General features: G+C 34.8%; 1 protein-coding gene across 2 annotated transcripts in view; it reads right to left on the bottom strand.

Moving 5' to 3' along the window:
- The window catches only part of MNS1 (meiosis specific nuclear structural 1), a 93,019-nt gene that overhangs the window by 12,105 nt on the left and 55,038 nt on the right, over nt 1-25,876 (bottom strand). For both annotated transcript variants that reach the window (XM_027067320.2, XM_053223985.1), the window contains 5 exons: nt 15,775-15,902; nt 7,675-7,777; nt 4,561-4,790; nt 3,755-3,971; nt 3,545-3,652 (listed from right to left, as the gene is read on the bottom strand). In XM_027067320.2, the coding sequence (XP_026923121.1) occupies nt 3,545-3,652; nt 3,755-3,971; nt 4,561-4,790; nt 7,675-7,777; nt 15,775-15,902 (786 nt within the window). The remainder of the gene's footprint in view (nt 1-3,544; nt 3,653-3,754; nt 3,972-4,560; nt 4,791-7,674; nt 7,778-15,774; nt 15,903-25,876) is intronic.

Here is a 25,876-nt window from a genome sequence, read left to right as displayed (position 1 = left end):
GTTTTGTTATAGGTGAAAAATATTAAAAATAATGCTAATAACCAACAATCTATTGCATACTTGGCTATTCATGTATTTGTTGTATGAAGTCTTTGTTCAAACTTCTTGCTCATTAAAAAAATAGTTCTTTATTATTCTATTATTGAGTTATAAGTGTTCTTTTTATATTCTGAATAAAAGGTTTTTGTAAGATACACATACAGAATACTATTTCCCAGATTGTGGCTTGCATTTACATTTTCCTAACGGTGTTAGGAAATTGTTAGTTTTGATGAAACCCAATTTGCAACTTTTTCCTTTACGGATCATGCCTTTTTTACTGTACCAAAAAAATCTTCACCCTTCTCAAGGTCGTAAAGACTTTCTCCTCTGTTTTCTTCTAGAAATTTTGTAGTTTCATCCTTTTTGTTTGTCACACTTATTTTGAGTTAATTTTTGTATATAATGAGACAGAAAATAATAAACTGGAGGCTAGGGGAAATAGGAAGAGGTTGATAATGGGTACAAAGTTCAGCCATAGGGCCTGAAGATCTAATGTAAAATGTGGTGATTAAAGTGAATAACACTGTATTATATAAGTGAAATTTGCTAAAAGTCCAACTTAAGTGCTCTCTTCAAAAAGAAATTAAAAAAATAATTATGTGAGGTGATAGATGTATTAACTAGATGGGAGAATCATTCCCCAAAATAAACATATATCAAATCACCATAATGCTTTAAATATCTTATAAGTTTATATGTCAATTATACTTTAAGAAAACTGATAATAAAAGCCAGTTAACTTGAAAAACCTGAGGCAAGAGTGACCAAAAAAACAAAGAAACAAATTACCAATATCAGGAATGAAACATGGGATAGCACTGGAGACCCTGCAGACATCAAAAGGATAATAAGGGAACAGTATGAATAATTCTACATACACGTTTGACAACTTAGACAAAATGGATCACTTTCTCAAACACAAGTCACTAATAGTAACCAAATATGAAATAAGATCATTTGAATTAATCTATAACTATTAAGGACACTGAATTAATAATTTAAAGCTCTCAAAAATAAAACTCCAGGGCCAGATGGTTTCATTGGAAGACTACCAAACATTTTAACAAAGCATTAAAACCAACTTTACACAATCTTCCAGAAAACATAAGAGGAGGGAACACTTCTACATTTATTTTATGAAGATCCTAATACCCTGATACCAATATGAAAACAGAAAACTAAAAAGCAATATTCTTCATGAATATGGATGAAAACATCCTTAGCATAATATTAGAAAATAGAATCCAGCCATATATTAAAAGACTTATACACCAATGCAAAGTGGGATTTATTCCAGTGATTAGACTGGTTCAATATTCAAAAAAAATAAATGTAACCCACCAAAGTAAAGAAAAAACACACAACCTTATCTATAGATATAAATAGATATCTATATAGATAGATATAGATATCTATATCTATAGATATAAAAAAGCATTTGACAAACTTCATATCTCTTCATGATAAAAATCTTCAGAAAATAGGGTTAGAAGAGAACTTCCTCAACTTAATAAAGAGCATCTATCTACAGAACTACAATTAACAAAATGCTTTCCCTGAAGATAGACAACAAAGAAAGCTGATATCTATCTCATCACTCTTACTCATCACAGTGGTAGACAATGCTAGAAGTTTTAGCCAGAACAATAAGGCAAGAAAAGGAAATAAAAAGGATACAGATAAAAAAGAATTAAAACTGTCCCTATTCTCAGAAAACATAACTGGGTAGGTAAAAAAAAAAAAAAGAAAAAGAAAAACAACTCCTACAGTACTAAATGAATACAGCAAAGTTGTGAGATACTAGATAAATATAAAAAAAGTGAATTCACTAGTAATGAGTCCGTGGACACTGAAATTAAAACTAAAATTCCATTTACAATTATTCAAAAAAAAGAAATACTTAATATAAAAACAAAGCACATACAGGATTTGTACGATGAAAACTATGAAACACAAGAAAAAATACAAAGATGATCTAAATAAATGGAGAATTATACTATGTTCATGGACTGGTAGATTCAACAGTGAACACGTCAGTTCTCCCCAAATTGATACTTAGATTTAATGCAATTCCTCTCAAAATCCCAGAAGACTTACTTGTACTTAGAGAAAAGATTATTCAAAAATATGTATGGAAAGGCTGGGGTGCCTGGGTGGCTCAGTCAGTTAAGTGTCCGACTTCGGCTCAGGTCATGATCTCGCGGTCTGAGTTCAAGCCCCGCGTCAGGCTCTGTGCTGACAGCTCAGAGCCTGGAGCCTGTTTCAGATTCTGTGTCTCCCTTTCTCTCTGACCCTCCCCCGTTCATGCTCTGTCTCTCTCTGTCTCAAAAATAAATAAACATTAAAAAAAATTTTTAAAAATATGTATGGAAAGGCTAAAGCAAATTTGAAGCCTTATATAGCTACAGTAACCAAAACTGTCTGGTATTGGTGGAGGAACAGATACGTAGATCAACAGAACAAAGTAGAGATCCCAGGAACAGATCCATACAAATATACTTAACTGTGTTTTAATAAAGTTGCAAAAGCAATTCAATGTAGGATAGAAAATCTTTTCAACAAATGATGTAGAGCAACTGAATATCTAAAAGCAAAAACCGTTGACCTAAGTTTCACATCCCACACAAAATATTAACTGAAAATAGATCACAGACTTAAATGGAAAAGGAAAAAAGTTTTAGGAAAAAAAGGAGAAATTCTTCAGGATCTAAGCAAAGACTTCCTAGAATTGATACCAAAGTATGATCTAAAAAAAATGAAATTAGCAAATTGGACCTCAGAGAAACTGAAAACATTTGCTTGGAAGAAGACCCTGTTAAAAAGATAAAAAGACAAGCTATAGACCAAGGGAAAATATATGAAACCCACATACCTGATAAATGACTAATATCTATAATACATAAAGAACTCTCAAAACTCTACGATAAATTAACAACACAATTAGAAAACTGGCCAATCATCTTGACTTGTGGTCAAGGTTTCTGATGTTGTTGAACACCATATCCTGTGGTTTTCGGACTACTTATTCTATATATTAATGAGAAGGGATACTGAAATCTTGAACTATAATTATGGATTTGTCTCTTTCTCCTTTCACTTTTACTTCATGCATTTTAAAGCTTTATTTAGGTTCATCCACCCTTTAGGACTATTATATCCTCTAGATGAATTTACCATGATTTCCAACACCACTTGCTTTTGATTAATGTTTAGTGTATCTCTCTCCATCCTTTTGTTTTTAAACTACATGTCTTCATATTTAAATTGTGTGTCTTATAGATAACACAGTTGAATCATACTTTCTATGCAGTTTGTGGACTGTTACCTAGGTATGACTTTTTTATCCAGCCTGAAAATTTCTCTTTTAATTGCAGTGATTATGCTATTTACACATAATGTAATTATCAATATGGCTGGGTTTAAATCTACTATTTTTCTATTGCTTCATCTCAAAATGATACTCTTCTCTATGTTAATCATTCTTTCCATTTCCAAAACTTACTTTTAGTTTCATCTTATGTATTTCAGCTTGTTCTTCCTGGTATAATTCTTGTCTCACTTGTTCCAAATCTTCACGTTGCCGCAGCATTTCTTCCAATTTCTGAGTCAGCTATCAAATTTTTAAAGAAACACACAAACATTAATAAGAAACAAATTCTATATCAAGTATTTCTGAATTTCTCCATTGTTAAAGAAGTGGCTATTTTAATACCATATTCTGAAGCTGCAGCCTTTTTTCCTCATTTTCTTGAACTTTTGCCATTCGATCTTCTTCTCTTTGTTGCTGCATGTTGGCAAACTCTATGATTTTTCTGTTTTCTTCTTCCATCTCCTCACGTTTCTTTTTTCTCCAGAGAGCCTGCTCTTTCTGAAACTCTTCTATGTACCTTCGAGTTACATTCATTTTTTCTAACTTTTGTTGTCTTTCCCTAAAAAAGCAATAGTTGAGTACAGTTTAATAGTACAAGAAATAATATAAATATAAAAATGTGTCATTTCCTTCAGTTGATAATGTGGGAAAAAACAGCCTTTCTATTTATAGTTTATTCATTCATTCATACCACAAACATTTTGAGTGTCCACTATGTACTGCTAAATATAATGACAGGTATGAATTTTCCAAGTAAAATACTACTTATACCTTTCCTCTAACCTATTAATGAAGTTTTATGCCTCTCACTTCAGAAAGGCGCCAACCTGTTTACATAAGCCTAGCAGTACACTACACTTCAGTTGTCTAGCAAAGAAATGATCAGAAGACAAGTCCTCTGACACAATATGGGCACATTTAAGGAAAACAAAGGTTTAATCATTCTGTTACTTAATAAGCATTTGTTACCAGATAATTATCATGCTCACAAAGATAAACAGGAGTTGGACTCCATTTATGTGATCGTAATACTTCCTGAAGACATAGTATGTATTCAGCACTGCTCAGGTGCTTCTCCTCTTCACAACAAGCCTGACATAAATCTCATCTCAATTTTTAGGCATGTAAAGAAACTGGGATAAACTTACAATTGATCTTCTTCATAGATTTTCCTAACAATTTCATCAATCATGAGTTTCTCTTTCAGTAACTGCTCATAAGCTTCCTGCTTTTTCCTTTCTTGTTCCTCAAGTTGTTTCTCCAAGTCAAGATAATACTGTGCTTTTACTTTATTCCGTTTGTTCTCTGCAGCATTCTCTTCCTTTATTGCTCTCTCGTGTTCTTCCATCATGATTTTGGCTATTTCAGCATCACGTTTCTGTTATGAAAACAAAATTCATCTTTCTACTTTCAAATGTGAGTGCAGTATGATAGAATATTTCAAAACAGGTGAAATTGAATATTATAAAGTGTACTGCATAAAATATTTTCATCTGTCCAGGTAAATGCAAAGGTAAGTCACTGTTACTTGAAGGGTTTGAATGATGAGTCAAACCCTAAAGATGCTTTCCCATTCCTTCAAGTAGATCTCAAGGAAATACAAGATAAGTGTAACTAATAACTCCACGTGTGAGAAAATTAGAAAAACTCCGCATTTGAAAAACAGCAAAAATTTGAAAAAATTTGAGGTACTTTATTAATAACTGTTTTTAAAAAAAAAGCAGTAGTAATCTTTTCCTTTTATTTAAAAGTCATGTAGGCAATTTTTAGCTCCATTATGTATCAGCTGCCCTTTACAGTAAGGATTGTACTCTTTTTCAGACAAGTCTCCTATTAACCAGCTTTGAGCAACTCTGAAGTTTCTCTCAGCCTAAACTTTCTTTCTTGCCACCAGCCTTTGAAGTCTCTCATTTCTCATTTATTAAATGCCCTTTATAATCACTTTAACTTAAAAGAGTCACATATATCATTGTGCCTGTTTTCTGTAGCTTTTAATTCACTCATTCAAGACCATTCCCTGAGTTAGACAATCTTACTTCTTTTTTTAAATTTTTTTTAACGTTTTTTTTTTTTATTTTTGAGACAGAGAGAGACAGAGCATGAATGGGGGAGGGGCAGAGAGAGAGGGAGACACAGAATTGGAAGCAGGCTCCAGGCTCTGAGCCATCAGCCCAGAGCCCGACGTGGGGCTCGAACTCACAGACCGTGAGATCGTGACCTGAGCTGAAGTCGGACGCTTAACCGAGTGAGCCACCCAGGCGCCCCGAGACAATCTTACTTCTTAACTAGGTTAAACCTCTTATTTGTTTTGAGCATTTGGAAATCACTTAACAAAATAAGTTGTAAATTAAATATATTGAGGCAATTTTTATTACCCTTGACCATTATGATCACATACCAAATAGCATCAAATAGACAAGAAAGGATTAAAATGCGAATGTGAATGCCATTCCTAATCTAATTGAGGCTTTTAACATATACACTATGAATATGACTTGACCAAAATTCTTTCTCTTCTACTTCTTAGCACGTGTTGTATTGGGTTCTTTAAAAAAATGTGAAATGACAAAAACATTTATGTACACACTGCCACACACTTAATAGACATACAATGTTCTCATTTCACAGATTTAAGAAGACTAAAGCTCAAACAGAGCCCATATTGGCACCTAGGTATCTCGACACCTAGTCAAATTGTAGGACTATTTGACTTTAATTTTTGTGGACTCACTTTATTTAGAAAATAGTGGCAATTCTTTCAGGAGTCAGACTTAAATGTACAACTACCTGGAAAAACTTCAATGATCAGAATAAAACTGCAAACTACTGGTCAAAGAGTACACTGTTTATGTTCTACTTTATTTTTGTTTTCAATTTTATTTATTTTGAGAGAGAAAGAAAGCGAGAACATGAGGGGAGGAGCAGAGAGGGAGAGAGAAAATCTCACAAAGATGTGGGGTTGATCTCACGAAGCATGAGATCATGACCTAAGCCAAAATCAAGAGTTGGACCAACTCTTAGCTCAGCTTAACCAACTGAGCCACCCAGTTGCCCCAGTTCCACTTTATTTTTGAAAGGGTAGAAAAGAACTACATGGCTTAGGAAATGAGGTCTCCTCATGCTCTCCTACCACCTGCCACGCGAAAGGCAATCCCAGTTAACAGCATGCTGTACAACCCTTCAGACTTTTCCTATACTAACACACATGCATGCACATCACTGTGGCCAGCATCTATTCTTATGAGATGCCTATGTTGCATTGTGCTGGTTAAGTATTTTGATATTATTCCTCTAATTGTATGTGTGCATCAACATATATGTGTTGATATATATACACATATGTTAATATACAGTTTTTAAAAAATAAAGACGGTCTGTGATGTGTATTTCTCTCCAACTTGATTTTTCTGCAACTTGTTTTTTTTTTCTTTTTAACCTAAAATATAACTTTAAAAGCCACAACATTTACCTCTACCTCTTCTCTTTAATAGCTTATAATCCTTGAAAGGGATCCAAGAGAGAGGAAACTCTACAACCAAAATGCTTTATGTATTAATAGAGAAACAAGAGAAAAGATTGTGTACTATTGCAATCAGACCTTTTCATCTATGTCTAGCCTTTCCAGGGGACCATGAGGGCTCAAGTGATGGTGTGCACACTGCTTTTCAGAATTAACTCAATAAACCCTATTTTACATTTACTGTAGCACCACTAGTGAGTGTGTCTAAAACTCCTTTGCCCAAGAGTAACTCTTGCCCTGAATCTGGCAGTATGTCAGGAGTTAGAAAAGGGAATAAACATAGAGGAAAAAGATAAAGAGATAGCTACTTACAAAACATGAAAGTTTCCTGCTTAAAATTATAAAATACTTCACTTTTTAAAACATTTAACAAATGAAAAACCTAGTAACATTCTAAAATGAATTGATCACACTAACAACTTGTACTGTATTGGTTTGTCAAAGAATTATCAGTCAGAGACCACAAAGAATGCTCAGACTTACTGAGTATAGCTATTCATTCTAAACAGCAACCACATTCTTTGTGTCTCTGAAAGGCTCTAATATTAAATTAAACAAGGCTCACTATTGAATAATTTCTGAGTTTCTATACCTTAAGGATCTGAAAAGCATAAAAGTATTTAAGAAATCTAGCAGTGTAAATTCTTCATAGTATGTAGCAATTTTCAAAAAATTGGTCTATTGTTGATTTTCTAAATGAAGCTAAAAATATAGAAAACATAATGACCAGAAACATGATTACCATTTGCTCATGTTTAATGGCATCCTTCTCTGCAATCTGAGCTGCCCTTTCTTTATTCATGTAAGCTGCTTTTAATTTCTTCTCCAATTCTCTGAGCTCAATACTGTTTTAAAAAAAAAAGACAGAAATTTAAAATTGAGGACCACATTTTCATCTTAAAAATCTGTACCTGAAATTTAAAATAATTTTTTTCCTAAATGTATATTTATATTAAATATCTTGAAAGTAATACTCTTTTCTTCTTCATCCAAAGAAAAATCAGAATGAAAATGAGGCATTATAATTAATTTTCCAGACAAAACAACTGTTTTATTTCCAATAATCATCACTAAAAATCTTTTTGCCAGTGCCTGACTCAGAGAAGATGCTTTAGCAATATTGGTTAAAATTTCTGTCCAGCTACCGACACTATTGAGCTACAAGAACTATAGTGGAAGGGTTGTAAACACTCTGAAAGCCATGACTATTTTTTGATGATTAATGATGGAGAGGAATGACCATGGGCAAGTTTGCTTCACTTCTCTGGGCTTGTTTACTTACCTGTTAAAAATGAGGATCACCCTCAGAAAACCTCTGAACTGCTTTTCAATCTATCCCTTCCCTAACTATAGTGGAAAATAATATGCCATACACAACTTTTCATTTTAATGTGCCAGTCATATTTCTGAATATGAGAATTCTGAGTCGGAAGTGTACTTAGACGTCACTTAGAAGCACATCTTGGGGCACTGGGGTGGCTCTATAAGCTGAGCATCTGATTCTTAATTTCAGCTCAGATCATGATCCCAAGGTCATGGGAGCCCCCGTGTGGATCATGGAGCCTGCTTAAGATTCTCTGTCACCCTCTCCCTCTCCCCTTCCTTGACTTGTGCATGCTGTTTCAAAAAATTAAGTTAAATTAAAAAAAATTTTTAAAGCACATCTTAATTCTTACTAGAACAGAGGCACTCACCTAATTATAAACAATTTAGAAGTACCCTAAACCTCCAAAGAGATAATCATGGGTAGGGAAGAGAGCTATTCTTGGTGTTGTGATGTGTCCTTCTTGCCCTCACTGTTGTAGTTGTAAATGTATGGGACACAAGATTGCCTACTTTCATAAAAGTAATAATATAAGTGAGGATTAAGTTTCTAGGTTAGTCCACATATTTTACTCTAAGGAGCTGACATATTTACAAGAGTTTTTGTTGGATTAGAGTTAGGTACTAATATTAGTTAGCCAATGTACATACCCAATCCCAATTTATATTACCTCTCCAAAACAAAGTGCATCAAATTCCAAACAACTAACATGTAAATAAATGACTTTCATTTGAAGGACAAATGCACAGATTTCTACTGGATATATACCTAGGAATGAGATTTCTGAGTCACAGGGTAGGCTGTATTCAAATTTCATAGAAAATGCCAGCTTTCCATGCTCTGTACAGAGATTTACACTCATAGTGCTTCAGTACTCCCACTGCTACACATCCCAGCAACACTTTTTAGTCGTGTCATTCTTTTTCATTTTAACCACTCTTGTGGGTAAAATATCACTGTGGTTTTAATTTGTTTCCCTAATAAAATGAAACTCAGACCTTTTCATATGTTTGAATCATTTCTGTGAAGTCATTCATCTTCTGTGAAGTTTTTGTTCAAGAATTTTTTGCCCACTTTTAGACTAAATTGTCTACTTCTTGTTACAGAAGAGTTCTTTGTATGTTCTTAATATAAGTCTCTTGTTAGTTACAATCATTGCAAATATTTTATTCCAGTCTGTACTTACTCTTATAGCTGTTTCTTTAGATGAAGAGAAGTTTTCTAATTCACCCATCAGTTTCTTCATTGTTAATGACTTATGTGTCATGTTTTAAGAAATGTTGCCTACTGCACAGACATAAAGTTATTTTCTTTTGTTAGTCTCTCAAAATTTTGTTTCACCATTGACTTTTAGAGTATAATCATTCAAGAATTGAATTCTGTGTGTAGAATGAGGTAAAAAATCAAGTTCATTTTTGTATATATGGCTATTTAATTGATGCAGTACCATTTTATAAAAATGTCCATTTCTGAATGTTCTGCACTACCATTGTAGTGCCAGGGATTTGCAGTGCCATAAAGTTTAAGTGTGTATATATGCATGGATCCATTTTTTAATATCCCATCCCATCGTTCCTCAACAGGCATTGTTTTAGATCCACAGGAAGTATGTTAATTCATTACAGATGCCGTAGGCCATTAGGGTTTAAATTTTCTGGTTGAAAAGATCTGCTCCATCCTATTTCATCAATCCATTTGTTTATTCTGTGCTAAAACCACAATATCTTAATTATTATAGCTTTATAATAAGTATTCATATCCTAAAGAATAAGTCTCCAATTTTGGTCTTCTTAAAGATTGTCTTAGCCATTCTAGGTACTTTGCATTTCCATATACATTTTAGAATAAGCTTGTCAAATGTCATAATAAACAATACTGGCTGAGATTCTGATTAGGATTATTCTGAATTTATAAATCAGTTTGACATGTTTACAATACTGAGTCTTCAATTTTATAAACATGGCACATCCTTCCAATTATTTAGGTTTTTAAAAACTCTATTGATAATAGTTTTTTTTCAGTGTTGAGGTTTTACACCTCTTTCATTAGTTACTTACTTTTATATGCTCTTGTACAAATTATTTTAAAACTTTCATTAATTGTTGCTAATTTACAGAAATACAATTAATGTTGTATATTGACTTCACATCCAACAACACTGCTGAACTTATTCTTATAATTTATACATAGATTCTTTTGGATTCTCTAGATACACAATCATATCATCTGGTAATAATAAAAGTTCTATTTCTTTACTGCCAATCCTAACAACTTTCATTTACTTTTCTTGCCTTATTGCACTGGCTAGTGTCCCCAATACAATTATTAAGAGAAGTTGTTATAGCAAGCATTCCTGTCTTCTTAATATAAGTAAAGTGTTTAATGTTTGCCATTAAGTATGATGTTACTATAAACTCCTTTTATTCCTAATTTGCTAATCCTCTTTTAATCTTAGAGTGATGTTGATTTCCACCAATTGGTTTTTTCTGCTCATACAGTTTTTCTATTATATTCTGTTCATCGGATGAATTACACTTACTGATTTTCTAATGTTAAAACAACTTTGTATTCTTAGAATAAGTTAAATTTAGTCAGATTTTTATCTTTCTCACACACTGTTGGAATTGATATTAACTAATTTCAGATTACAGTAGCTAAACTCAAGAGAAAAATTAGTCTATAAGGTTCTTACCCTACTCAGATACTGATCTGATTACAATCAATTGGAAAGTATTTCTTCTTTTCCCACTCTGCAAAATTATGTGAGATCAGGGTTATTATTTGAATGTTTGGTAAAATTCACCAACCACCTAGCTATGTAGGTTTCTTTGTGAAAAAAGGTTAATTATAGGTGTAATATCTTTAAAAGTTATAGAAACATTTATGTTTCTGTTTCTACATATGCCAGTTTGGTAAATAGTTCTATTTAAGAATTTATCTAATTTTCAAATTTATTTGTATCAAATTATTCACAATATCTTGCTATGATCTAGTAAACATTTGTATGATCTACAGTGATATCTTATCATCCATTCCTAAAATTGGTTATTTATGCATTCATTCTCTTTTACACTATACCATTCTAACCAGAGGTAATCAATTTTATTAGCCTTTTTCTTGGCTTTGATTCTACTTTATGTTTACATTCTAATTCATTTGTTTCTGCTCTTATTATTCTCTTCCTACATTCTTTTTATAATCATTCCAGATGGAAATTTGCTGTACATTCTCTAATATCCAGATGGAGCCTTCATTTCTAATAGTCATTTCAGATTATAAATTACTCTTGAGCAACAGCTTTAGCTAAACCCCGTAAGTTTGAGGGTTTTCATATTATAATTTTTTTATTGTGGTACAATACAAAAAAGAAAAATTTGCCATTTTTAACTATTTTAAGTGTACAATTCAGTGGTGTTAGTTGCATTCACAATGTTCTACAACCATCATCACTATTTCTAAAACTTTTTCATCATTCTAAATAGAAATGCTGTACTCATTTAAGCAGTAACTTCCCATTCCTCTCTTTTCCTAGCCTCTGGTAATCTCTAACTACTTTTTGTCTCTATAAATTTACCTGTTCTAGTTATTTCACATAAGTGGATTTACACAGTATTTATCCTGTTGTGTCTGGCTTACTGCACTTAACATATTGCTTTCAAGGTTCAGCCATATTGTAGCATGTATCAGAACTTCATTCCTTTTCATAACTGAATGATATTCCACTATATATACATACCAAAGTTGTTGATGGACAACGGGGTTGTTCCTACCTTTTGCTATTGTGAATAATGCTGCATTAAACATTAATGTACAAATATCTGATTAAGCCTCAATTTTCAATCCTTGTGGGTATCTACCTAGATAGATCATATGGCAGTTCTATATTTAACTTTTTGAGAATCGTCAAACTATTTTCCACAGTGCTTGCACCATTTTATGTTCCTACCAGCAATGTCCAAGGGTTCCAATTTATCCACATCTTCACCAGCATTTACTTTCCATTTTTTTATTGAAGCTATCCTATCAATTTCCCTAATGACTTAATGATGTTGAGTGTTTTTTTTCATGCGCTTATTGCCCCTTGTCTGTCTTCTTTGGAGAAATCTCTTAGGTACTTTGCCTGTGTCCAAACTGTTGAATTGTAGGAATCATTTATGTATTCTGGATATTAAATTCTTTTTTTTCTAAGTTTTTTAATGTTTATTTTGAGAGAGAGAGAGAATGGACAGGGAGGGGCAGAAACAGAGAGGGAGACACAGAATCTGAAGCAGGCTCCAGACTCCGAGCTATCAGCACAGAGCCTGACGCAGCCATGAGATCATGACCTGAGCAGAAGTCAGACACTTAACTGACTGAGCCACCCAGGTGCCCCAAGGATATTAAAATCTTATCAGAGATGTAATTTGCTTTTCTAGTCTGAGTTGGTTAGGAGTTATGTGTAACAGAGATGAGCATCTTGTGTCAATCCTACAGGTAGCTACCAGGTAGGTTCAAACATACATACATCATAATTTTCTAATAAGATCTGATCTGCTCTCCTCTCTCCAGAATGAGGGACAGATACTCACAATATGGGCTACTACTTTCAAGCCTGCCTTAGAGCTGGGAGGGGATGGAGCAAGGACAAATGAAAAAACTACAAAGCTTTGCTGCCATTTATAAGTTGCCTTTTTCTTGATTCAGCATTCACTTGGTTGCTATGAACCTTTGACTGTTCGAACTGTACTGCCATCAGGAACAAAGTGGCTATGTGTTTAATAAAGGAAGCCTATCTCTGTCTCCTCTTTGAGCCAGTGTTTGCTAAACTTAACTATCAATTATATATGAGATACTTGTTTTTGCTTTTATAAAACTATATATTAACTATATAGTACATGTATAGCTGCTAATTATGTAATTATAAATTGTATAATTAATCATATAATTAAGCATAATAATTTTAAATAACTGAAATTATTAATCACACATATAATTACTGATCTGTGGTATAATTTAAAAAAAGACTTCTAAAAATAGGAAGTGACTAAAAAATAAAAAAATAAAAATAGGAAGTGATTGTCCCATCTCAAGATAAAAGCAGTGATAAAATTAAACCGTCTTTTAAATATTTTCTTGGATTAAAAAATCATGTGTTCAAAGATCAAATAACAAAGAATCTCATGACTTTCAAAGTCAATTATTTTCAAAATAAATGTCAATGAGCCTTAAAAATTTACCTTGGGTTTTAAAAATTCATTTCTTTTAGATTTAAAGAGGCTAATCTTACTATACATGGTTTTTAATCACTTAGGATGTATTTTGAGTACCACTGCAAACATTTCCTTGATTTGAGAACGGCCAATTTGCAGATGAAAATACTGATCAGAAAACTGGTCCCTTACTGCACGTCAGTCACAATTCCATCATGGCTTATGCACAAAATTAAAAACTCTTAGCAGTTTTGACACTGCTAAGAAGTAGCATACGCTATTTGAAAAAGCACTCAGCTGAATGACTTCTGCCTTAAATTTGAAGAAAATTTTCAAAAATATAGCATTCTAGATGGGCCATTATTTTCTTTCAGCCCTTTCAATACATGGACTTCTCGTTTTCACTGTTACTGTCAAAATCGAGTTGTACTTCTGACTGTTGCTCCTTTGAACGTAATAGTCTTTTGAGGGGCTGCTTTTGTTATTTTCATAGTTTTATTTATTGTTGGATTTCAAAAGTTTGACTAGGATAAGTACAGGTATAGTTTTCAACATTTGTTGTGTTTTAACCTGTGGCTTTATGTCTTTTATCATTTTTGGACATTCTTGGCCAATATCTCTTCAAATACTGTTTTTGCATCATCCTCTTCTATTTCTACTACCAGAACTAAAATCATACATCTGTTAGAATTTCCATCATAGCCCTTATCTCTTTCAAGCTTTCTTTTGTATTTTTCTATCTTTTTGTCTCTCTGTGCTTCATTCTGGATATTTTCCACTGGCCTGCTTGCACATGACTCTCTTCATCTGTTTGTTTCTAATAAAATCAAATTGAATTCTGTATTAGTGAAGTAAAACATACACGAAGGTGCAAAAATCTTAAACATAAAGTTTATCAAAATGTTGAACACCTTGCCATATGCTTATTGGCTAAGCTCTGCTTCAGTTCTTAACTCTCAGCCATACTTTTGGAATCAGCAAAGCTTCCAAAAGAAATGCAGCTTCAAATGCCAAGCTTACCATTCAGGTTTTCTTCTTTCCCAGATCTGGCTTTTATACTTTCTCCAGATAACCTGTTCTCAGAGGGAGCAATTATTGGAATCACTTTGTCTAAAAATTGCTAGAAGTAGAAAGTTCCTCCATTTCATTTTTAGATCAGTGAATTAGACAAAAATATGATGAAATATTTGTTTCATCTTCAGATAACATAAAACCACAAGGGATAGCTCATATGATTGGAGAATTAATGTCCAAAAAGAAGGTTTGCGACTAGAACAATACGAAGACATTAGTGGCAATTTTAAATCTTTAAGAATTAGTAAAAGAATTTGAGAAAAGTTGTAGACCCAGAAAAACACACATGGGTACATCTGTCAAACATATAAATATAAATTAATGAAGTTTAGAATCCCTCACCCATGGGTCATATAATACCCTACAGGAAGTTTGGCTCAGTTAAGATAAAATGTAACAATTATCAAAGTAAATAAATTTCTATTATATTCAACTATGTAAGTATAGGCGTGACATGGCTGCTCCTAATAAGTAATTCTGTCTTAGGCAACATTAGGAAACATATGTTAGAACAATGTGGTTAACAGTCCCTCTACTAGGGGTATTAAGCAATACCCTGGAGCATTACACATAATTATGGGGGTAATATTTTGTTAAGGACCAATAATCATGTAAATTGTATCTACAGAAGAGAACCAGGATGGTGAAGCTTGAAATTATACTATATGTGAAACAAATGAAGGAATGAAGGATGTTTAACTTATAGAATAAAACATTTATGGGATTCATAAATATGAAAGGATATACTAAATAAGCACTAACTTTGTTTGTTTTTTATTAGATAGCAAAAATGAGATAAATTCATGAAAGTTACAAGGAAATTAATTTTGAAACAATATGGGGGAAAGATATTCAGAGTTACAGCCGAATGAAAAAAGAAGTTCTATGGCAATCACTAGAGGTGTTGACCCATAGCTGACCAGCCACTTTCCAGTAATACTGGGGTAGAAAATTAAATTATGTAAGGTTTCACTTAAGAGTAGGATTCATGAGTCTATTTTTTAGGTCATTTAAAAAATTACATTTAGAGGAAAGATAAGAAAGTGATATTTATTTTCACCTTAAACACTACTTTGAATACAACTTCTTTTCTCAAATGAATATATACAGGACTTAAAGCAATAAGCATTTCCAGACAAAATATTAACTAAGTGCAATGATACAAAGAAAGAAATTTCACTTTCAGGTGCCAAGCACAACATAAATAGTTTAAAGGCAAAAACAAAATAACTGAAATTTATAAAAGCCAAAATACCTGTTTTCTCTTACTTGTTGCCTCATCTTTTCATCCTTTAGACTTTCATGTTTTAGTTTGGCCAATTCCATAGCCAATTTTTCTTCTTGTTCAATCTGAAGTTCCCTCAATCTTTTGTTTTCTTCTGCCTGAATTTTTTTAAAAAAGAAACTTCAATTATTTGTCCTTCAGAATCAGGTATATTTTTTCCTCAAGGAAGACTCTGTTTTGTAACAGAAAACTTCAAGTGCCTTCGGAGCAACAACCATTTGTGTTTTATTTTAAAATACAAACGCTATTTCAATCAACACTTTCCCAAACGATTTACCATAGAAAATGTCAGACATCTTAAGTAGTAAGAATATTAAAATACACCCTCAGGTAGCATCACTCATTTTCAAAAACTACCAATATTTTGTCAACCTTTTTTCTTTGCTCTTCTACTCCAATTTCATTTTTTTTTTCTTTGTTCATTTTTGCGAGACTATTTAAAACATATCCTAGATATGTCATTACCATATAAGTAATTCAGTATTGATCTCTACCTGATAAGAATTTCATCTCATATAACAACCATACCATTAACATGTCTAAATAACAGCTATTCCTTAGTAAGATATAGTCCATTTTCAGTTTTTCCCAATTGTCTCAAAGATGCTTTTAGTTTGCTTTTTCAAATCAAAATCCAAACAAGGTCCACATGTGGCATCTAGTTATTAGTTCTCTTAAGTCTCTTTCATTCTGTAATAGTCATCCCATACACACATTTTTCCCCCCAAGCCATTGATTTGTTGTAGAAATTAGTACATGTAGCCCATAGAATGTCCTACATTCTGAATTTGACTGATTGCTTCTCCAGGATACCATTTAACTTGTTTCTCTTTTGTATCATGGGTAAAATGGTAGAAGAATCTAGAGGCTTAAATAAATTCTGTATTTAGAAGGAATAAGCACATGAAAAGATGTTCACTATCATTAGCATTCAGGAAATGTAGATTAAAATTACAACGACAGATCACTACAAACCTATTACAATGGCTAAAATGAAAAATAATGTCAAAACCAAATGTTGGTGAGAAATTGTTTGCTGGGCGGGAATGTAAAATGATAGAGCAACTCTGGAAAACAGTTTGGTAGTTTGTTATAAAGCTAACATACAATTACCATATAACTCAGTAACTTTACTCTTAAACATTTATCCCAGAGAAATGAAAACTTATGTTTATTTAAAAACCTGTATCCAGAATTGGACCCACAAATGTATGGCTAACTCATCTTTGACAAAGCAGGAAAGAATATCCAATGGAAAAAAGTCTCTTTAACAAATGGTGCTGGGAGAACTGGACAGCAACATGCGGAAGAATGAAATTAGAACACTTTCTTTCACCATTCACAAAAATAAATTCAAAATGGATGAAGGACCTAAACGTGAGACAGGAAACCATCAAAACCGTAGAGGAGAAAGCAGGGAAAAACTCTGTGACTTCAGCTGCAGCAATTTCTTACTTGACACATCTACAAAGGTAAAGAAATTAAAAGCAAAAATAAACTATTGGGACCTCATCAAGATAAAAAGTTTCTGCACTGCAAAGGAAACAATCAACAAAACTAAAAGGCAACCAAAATAATGGGAAAAGATATTTGCAAATGACATACAGGATAAAGGGCTAGTATCCAAATCTATAAAGAACTCAACAAACTCCACATCTGAAAAACAAATAATCCAGTGAAATAGTGGGCAGAAGACACGAACAGACACTTCTCTAAAGAAGACATCCAGATGGCCAACAGGCACATGAAAAGATGCTCAACGTCACTCCTCATCAGGGAAATATAAATCAAAACCACACTGAGATACCACCTCATGCCAGTCAGAGTGGCTAAAATGAACAAATCAGGAGACTACAGACGCTGGAGAGGATGTGGAGAAACAGGGACCCTCTTGCACTGTTGGTGGGAATGCAAACTGGTGCAGCTGCTCTGGAAAACAGTGTGGAGGTTCCTCAAAAAATTAAAAATAGATCTACCCTATGACCCAGCAAGAGCACTGCTAGGAATTTACCCAAGGGATACAGGAGTGTTGATACACAGGGGCACTTGTACCCCAATGTTTATAGCAGCACTCTCAACAATAGCCAAATTATGGAAAGAGCCTAAATGTCCATCAACTGACGAATGGATAAAGAAGATGTGGTTTATATATACAATAGAATACTACTTGGCAATGAGAAAGAATGAAATCTGGCCATTTGTAGCAACCATGGATGGAACTGGAGAGTATTATGCTATGGGAAATAAGTCAGGCACAGAAAGACAGATACCATATATTTTCGCTCAGATGTGGATCCTGAGAAACTTAACAGAAGACCAGGGGGGAGGGGAAGGAAAAAAAAGTTAGAGAGGGAGGGAGCCAAACCATCAGAGACTCTCAAATACTGACAACAAACTGAGGGTTGATGGGGGTGGGGGAGAGGGGAAAGTGACAGATGGGCATTGAGGAGGGCACCTGTTGGGATGAACACTGGGTGTTGTATGGAGACAAATTTGACAATAAATTATATATTAAAAAATAATAAAAAAATAAAAACAAATAAAAACCTGTATCCAAATGTTTACAGATTTATTCAAAATAGCCAATAATGGAAATAAGCAGACAAATGCTACCAGGTGAATAGTGAGATAAACTTTGTGGTACATCCTACCATGGAGGACTGCTCGACAACAAAAGGGAACGAAATAGTGACACTAGCAACAACTTGGATGAATTTCTAGCAATTAAGCTGAGTGAAAAAATCCAATCCCAATATACTGTTTGGGCCCATTTATATAATGTCCTTGAAACACGTTCCTTATTTTACAATTGTGCTTTAATTCACATATTATAAATTTCACATTTCACAATTCCCAATTCAGTGTTTTTTTAGTATATTCACAGTGTTGTGCAACAATCATCATGATCTAGTTTCAGAACTTTTTTTTAAGTGGATATTTTTTTTGAAGCAGCTTTGTGTTCACAACAAAACTGAGCAGAAATAAGAGAGTTCCCATATACCCAAAGCCCACACATATGCACCGCCCCACCTCACTATCAACACCCCACCAGCGTGGTACGTTTGTTACAATCAGTTAATCTGCAATGACACAATCACCCAAAGTCCACAGTTTATATTAGGGATAACTCTTGGCGTTGTACATTCTGTGGTTTTGAGAAATCTGTAATGATATTTATCTACCATTACAGTTATCATACAGAACTGGTAGATAGTTGGAATCATGCAGTATGAAGCCTTTACAGGTTGGATTCTTTCACTTAGTAATACACATTTAAAGTTTCTCCATGTCTTTTCATGGCTTGATAGTTCATTTCTTTTAGCACTAATATTCTATTGTCTGGATCAACGATCCATTCATCTACTGAAGGACATCTTAGTAGCTTACAAGTTTTGGCAATTAAAACTGCTATAAACATCCACATGCAGGTTTTCGTGTAGATGTAAGTTTTAACATTACAGAACAGTTTCATCACCCCCCCAAAAAAAACAAAAACAAAAAACACCCATACCTGTTAGCAGTCACTCACCATTCCACATACCCACTAGTTTCTGAGAACTACTAATCTGCTTTCTATCTCTATGGACTTGCCTATTCTAGATACTTCATTTAAATGGAATCACAGAATAAGTGGCCTTTTTGTGCCTGGCTTCTTTCATTTGGTGTAATGCTTTCAAGGTTCATCCATGTTGCAGCATGTATTAGTACTTCATTCCCTTTTATGTCTGTATAATATCCCACTGTATAGATAGAACACATTTTATCTAGTCATCAGTGGATGGGCACTTGGGTTGTTTCCAACAACCACCTTTTGGCTATCATGAATAATGTTGCTTTCAATATTCATGTACAAGTTTTTGTGTGAACATGTTTTCAATTGTCTTGGGTTTAGTAGAAGAATTGCTAAGTGATACAGCATTTGCATTTAACTTTTTGAGGAACTGTCCAACTGTCTCCCACAGCCACTACAACATTTTACATTTCCAAAAGCAATGTACAAGGGTTCGAAGTTCTCTACATCGTTTCCGATACTTACTATCCTTTTTAAAAAGAATTAGAGCAATTTTCATGGCTCTGAAGGGATACCTAACTGCAATTTTGATTTGCATCTCCCTAATGACATTATGTTGAACATCTTTTATGTGCTTATTATTCATTTGTATATCTTCTTTACAGAAATGGCTATTGATGTCCTTTGTCCATTAAAGAGTTTATTTGTCTTTTTATTGTTGAGTTGTATAGGTAACATTCTTGAAATGACAAAATTATAGAAACGGAGAACATATTAGTGGTTGCCAGAGTCAGGCATGAGGTATGGTGTACAAGAAAGAGATGGTTATGTTTATGAAAGGACAAAATGAGGGACCCTTGTGGTCATGGAGCTCCCCTGGATCATGACTGTGGTGCTGGACATACAAACCTACACGTGTGATAAACTGTAGGGAACCAAACACACACACACACACACACACACACACACACACACACACCAATGCACAGACAGGAGCACAAGTAAAAGTAGGGAAATCTGAACAAGATTGGTGGATTGTATCATTGCTGTTATTTTGCCTGTGATATTGTACCACAGTTTTGCAAGATGTACCATTAGGAGACATTAGGTGCAAGGTATATTGGGTCTCTCTGTATTATTTCTTACAACTGCATATGAATCCACAATTATCTAAATAATAATTTCAATTAACAAAAAGCAACTGCAAGTACTGGTGATAGCACAAAACAACTGGAATTCTCATACACCACCCGAAATGCAAAAAAATGCAGCAACTCTGCAAAATGGTTTGGCAATTTCTTATCAAGTGAAACATACACCCACTATATGACACAACCATCCTACTCTCAGATATCTATCTAAGAGAAATGAAAATTTATGTTCATATAAAAGTTTGTAATCAAATGTTTATAGCAGTTTTATTCACAGTTGCCATAAACTGGAAACAATTCAGATTTTTTTCAACATGCAAATGAACAAACAACTGTGGTACATCCATATACTAGAATACAACAATACCATTCAGCAATAAAAGGAACAATTCATACAACAATATGGAATCTTACATTTGTTTTGCTAAGTGAAAGAAGTCAGACCCAAAAGGTAACATATTGCCTAATTCCAGTTATATGACATTGTGGAAAAGGTGAACCTAACAGGACATAAAATAAATCAGTGGTTTCCAGGGATTTGGGGAAAAGGGTGAGTGGCTGACTACAAAGGAGCAGCATGAGGGGGGCTTTTGGGATGACAGAAGTGTTTGAATGACACTGGGAGAGTAGAGATAGAAATCTATCCATTTGTCAAAATCCATAGAACTATATATACATCAGAGAGAATTAATTTTATAATATGCAAATTTAAAAAGAAATCAACCAGTAAATCCATGCCATGCACTACTACTCAATAATAAAAAAGAATTAACTATTGACAAATTCAACAACTTGGATAACTCTCAAAAGCATTACACTGAGTGAAAAAAATCTACTCTAAAGGTCACATATGACTCCACATATGTATGGAATCACACACAATTACATTTATATAACATTCCTGAAAGAATAAAATTACAGAGATGGAGAACAAATCAATGGTTGCCAGGCATAGTGGGTGGCAGCAGCGGGGTGGGGGGGAGGGGAGGGCAGTGGTGGTGAAGAAAATATATGACTATAATGGGGTAGCATGAATAAGGTCTTGGTGGTGACACAACAGTTCTGTATCTTGAATTAGGTGGTGGCTGTGTAAATCTACTACACATTTGAAAAAAATGACATATGGGTATATATGCATATTGTACCAATATCATTTTCTAGAGTTTGATATTATATTACAGTTATGCAAGATGTAACCACCGGGGGAATCTTCTGTATGGTGCCCAGTGGACCTCTCCATACGATTTTTGCAATTTCCCAAGAATTTGTAACTATTTCAACATAAAAAAATTTTTAAAGAAATCGACCACATGTGGGGGGAATAATAGAATGCAGACTATGTCAAATTAACTGTATTAAAAATCAGGGAGTCCAAGATGGCAGCATAGGAAGATCCTGAACTCATCTCCTCCCATGGACACACAAAATCTACAGCTACCTGTAGATCATTTGTGTAGGAATGCTGACAATACCGACTCCATCTTTAGCCCTCCATCTTGTTCATGGTTGCTCAATGACCTTTCTTGGGGCTACAGGTTCCATGTAGCCATTCCATGGAAATGAATAATCATACCTTAGAAATGCCCACCAAGACCAAAATAGGGAGAAGGTTGTTTTGGTCTCCCATTAATCTTTTAGAAATAATAGTCTTTCCCCTTCCTGATGCACAGGTGAGGCTGCAAGATCTAATTAAAAGTTAGCGGTCAATTAGACACATTCAAGCTCTCTGCGGTGTGTGTGAACCCTTTGATCTCAGTATAGTGCCCTTCTGTGCGTCCCTTTGCTCTATAAGGTTTGTGGACTAAGGTCTGGATTTGGCGGAGAATAACTATGCAGTTGCTGTGAATAGTCAGTCTTCCACCCAATCCCCCTGTCAGTAAGTTACCTGAAGTAAAACACTGTGTAAACTGTATGGAGTGGCCTACTTCATTTTCCGGTCTCCAAGTGCCTTCTCAGTTTGGGGGATGCTTCATGTCTCTCCTGCACCTTCTAACAATTTCTCTCTGAAAAGGATCTGAAAACTAGATGAACTGCTTCTCTACAACAAAGGATAAAAGGACCACATTGAGAGGGGTAGAGACACTGTCTTGCCAAAAAACCCTACACCCAATAGGCAGGGAGACACAACAGAGAGGGATCTCACCAGTCCAGCACCTCTGCCAGATGAGTGAGCGGTTGGTGCCCCACATTAGGCACTCCAACACTTCAGAGCTGCACCAAAAATGTCTGGCTTAGAAAACCAACAGGGCTGACATCCAAGGGACCCAAAGTACTATAGGAAACTGAGATTCTCATTTTAAAGGCTCACCTGCAGTCTCACTCATCCCAGGATCAAGCACAAAAGCACCAATTTGAAGGGAATTCATTTGCTGATCTGGGGGAATCTGCTGCAGAAGTAAGGGACAGTTGGGACTCTGCCAGAGACAGAGGCAAGGCTAACTCCTTTTGTGTGCTCTCTACCTAACCTGCCAGGGTAGCACACTGGATGCTGCACCCTCTCACTGCCTCACTGGGGCTGGTGGGACAGGTGGCCTCAGTGACGTCCTGCTGCTTTCCTGCAGCTGGGCAGTGGGAGCGGTCATAGCAATCCCCCATACCCTGCTTGGACTGGCAAGTGGGAGCAGTCGTGACATTCTCCTGCCACCAACCTGGGACCATACAGGCACAGAGACAGGGCACTCTCCCACAGTATCACAGAAGCCTTCAGGCACATGCAGTCAAGACATTTCCCCCCTGCCTTTCTGAACCTGGTGAGCGCACCTTTCAGAGCAGGTGTGTGCAAACCACAGAGAGAATGCCCTTTGTTCACTTGGCCTTGGTGGCCAAGAGGGCTGAAGGTCCTGAGCTCCAAGGGACTCTTACCATCAGAAGACAGTTCTTGGCAGGCCAACCCCCAGGGCACTGCACGCCCAGTCTTCCTTGAAAAAGGCCTATTTATCCTGGAGCTCCAGCCTAAGAAAGAGTCTTCAGGTTTCCCACACAAACAGTAGCTACAAAGGCACTCCCAGGGAACATAAGTAGGGAGACATTATTCTTGCCCATCCTGTTGGCCTCACTGCAGCTCAACAAGACCTCCCAGGAAGGAGCTTATATACTCATCTGCAGCCCTGTTTTTACAACTGTTGCCCAGGGAACACCTCCATCTCTAGATCTGGAGGCCAACAGAGTTTACAATTGTAGCCCCACCGGACTGCATATATTTGCATATATTAAAAGCTGCTGCCTGAGGGTCTGGCTTCCATTCAGCCTGAAACTAGGTGCTGAATAAGATTCCTCTCCTTGGAACACTGACAGGTCTTGGCATACCATCAACAACACAGACATATCAAGAATAAAAATCAGGCTGTTCAGACGATCACAAAGGTTCAAGAGACAACCAAGAACTAATCAATGGTGAATGAGAAGTTTCATCACCTACACAAAGCCACTTCTTCAAGACTGAAAGAAGTACTTGTTTTGCCTAACAGGGAAACAAACACAGCCAAACAAAATGAGGATACAGAGAAGTATGTTCCAAATGAGAGAATAAGACAAAACATCAGAAAAAGACCTTACTGATCCAGAGATAAGTAATTTACCAGATAAAGAATTCAAAGTAATAGGCATAAAGATGCACACCAAGCTTAGGAGAAGACTGAATGAACACAGTGAGAACTTCAACAAAGAGATATAAGATATAAGAAAGGATGAAACCGAAATCAGAGCTGAAGAATATAATAACTGAACTGAAAAATACATAAAGAGGGTTATACAGCAGATTGGATAGAACAGAAGAATGGATCAGAGAACTGGAAAACAAAGCACTGGAAATCACCCAGACAGAGCAGCAAAAAGAAAAAGGAATTCTTAAAAAAAAAAGATGATAAATTAAGAGATCTATGGGACAAAATCAAGTGAAATAATATCTGCATTATAGGGGTACCAAAGGAGATGAGAAAGGAAAGAGGCAGAAAACTTATTTGAAGAAATAATGGCTGAAAACTTCCCTCACCTAAGGAAGGAAACAGACACCCAGATCCAGAAACACGGAGAGTTCCAAGTAAAATAAACCCAAAGAGATCCACGCCAACACACATTATTATTAATATGTCAGAAATTAAAGAGAAAATCTTAGGGTGCCCTAGTGGCGCAGTTGGTTAAGTGTCCAACTTTGGCTCAGGTCATGGATCTTGCAGTTCATGAGTTTGAGCCGTGCATCGGGCTTTGTGCTGACAGCTCAGAGCCTGAAGCCTGCTTTGGATTCTGTGTCTCCCTCTCTCTCTGTCCCTCCCCTGCTTGCACTCTGTCTGTCTGTCTCTCTCTCTCAAAAATAAATTTAAAAAAAATTTTTAGAAATTAAAAAAAAAAAAGAAAATCTAAAAGCAGTACAAGCAACTTGTTGTAAAGAAAACTCCACAAGGCTATCAGCAGATTGCTCAGCCCAAGCTGTGCAGGCCAGAAGGGAGTGGCATGACATATTCAAAGTGCTAAAAGAAAAAAACTTCCAACCAAGAACACTCTACCCAGTAAGTTTATCACTCAGAATTGAAGGAGAGATAGTTTTTCAGATAAGCAAAAGCTAAAGGAGTTCATCACCACTAAACTGGTTTTTGAAGAAATGTTAAAGGGATCTTTTAAGTTGAAAAGAAATGGACTAATTGACAACCAAAAAACATTTGAAAGTAAAAATCTCTCTGTAAAATTTAATATGTAGTGAAGGTAGTATATAAGTTAACTCATAAAGTTAGTATGAAGGTTAAACGACAAAAATAGTAAAATAAAACTACAATAATTAATTAAGTGATACATAAAATAGGAGATAAAATGTGACATCAAAAACATAAAATGGGGGAGATGGTAAAAGTGTACTATTTTGGAATAAGTTCAAGTTGATATCAACCTAAAAGGTTGATAGGATGTTATATATGTTGTATACATAAATTATCTCACAGTAACCACAAAGCAATACCTTACAGTAAATAAGTAAATAAAAAAACTAAACACAACACTAAAGAAAGACAATGAACCACTAGGAAAGACAGAAAGAAAATGGAACAGAGAGGAACTACAGAAACAGCCAGAAAACAATTAACCAAATGGCAATAAGTACAGATCTAACAGTAATATTTTAAATATAAATGGACTAAATGTTCTACTCAAAAGACAGCTGGCCAAATGGATTATAAACAAACAAAAAACAAACAAGACTCATCTATATATTGCCTGCAAAAGAGTTACTTCAGAAGTAGGGATACACACAAGCTGCAAGTGAGGAATGGAAACAATATTCCATGGAAATGAAAAGAAAGCTTGTATAGCTATACTCATACCAGACAAAATAAGCTTTAAAACCAGCACTGTAATAAAAGACAAGGAAGGGCATTACATGATAAAGAGGTCAATCAAGCAAGAAAATATAAAATTTACAAAT

Source organism: Acinonyx jubatus, chromosome B3 (assembly GCF_027475565.1).
Source record: "Acinonyx jubatus isolate Ajub_Pintada_27869175 chromosome B3, VMU_Ajub_asm_v1.0, whole genome shotgun sequence".
In the NCBI taxonomy this organism is placed as follows: Eukaryota; Metazoa; Chordata; class Mammalia; order Carnivora; family Felidae; genus Acinonyx; species Acinonyx jubatus.
The sequence above is the reverse complement of the archived record's forward strand: the minus strand, read 5'-3'. Positions and strand labels throughout refer to the sequence as shown.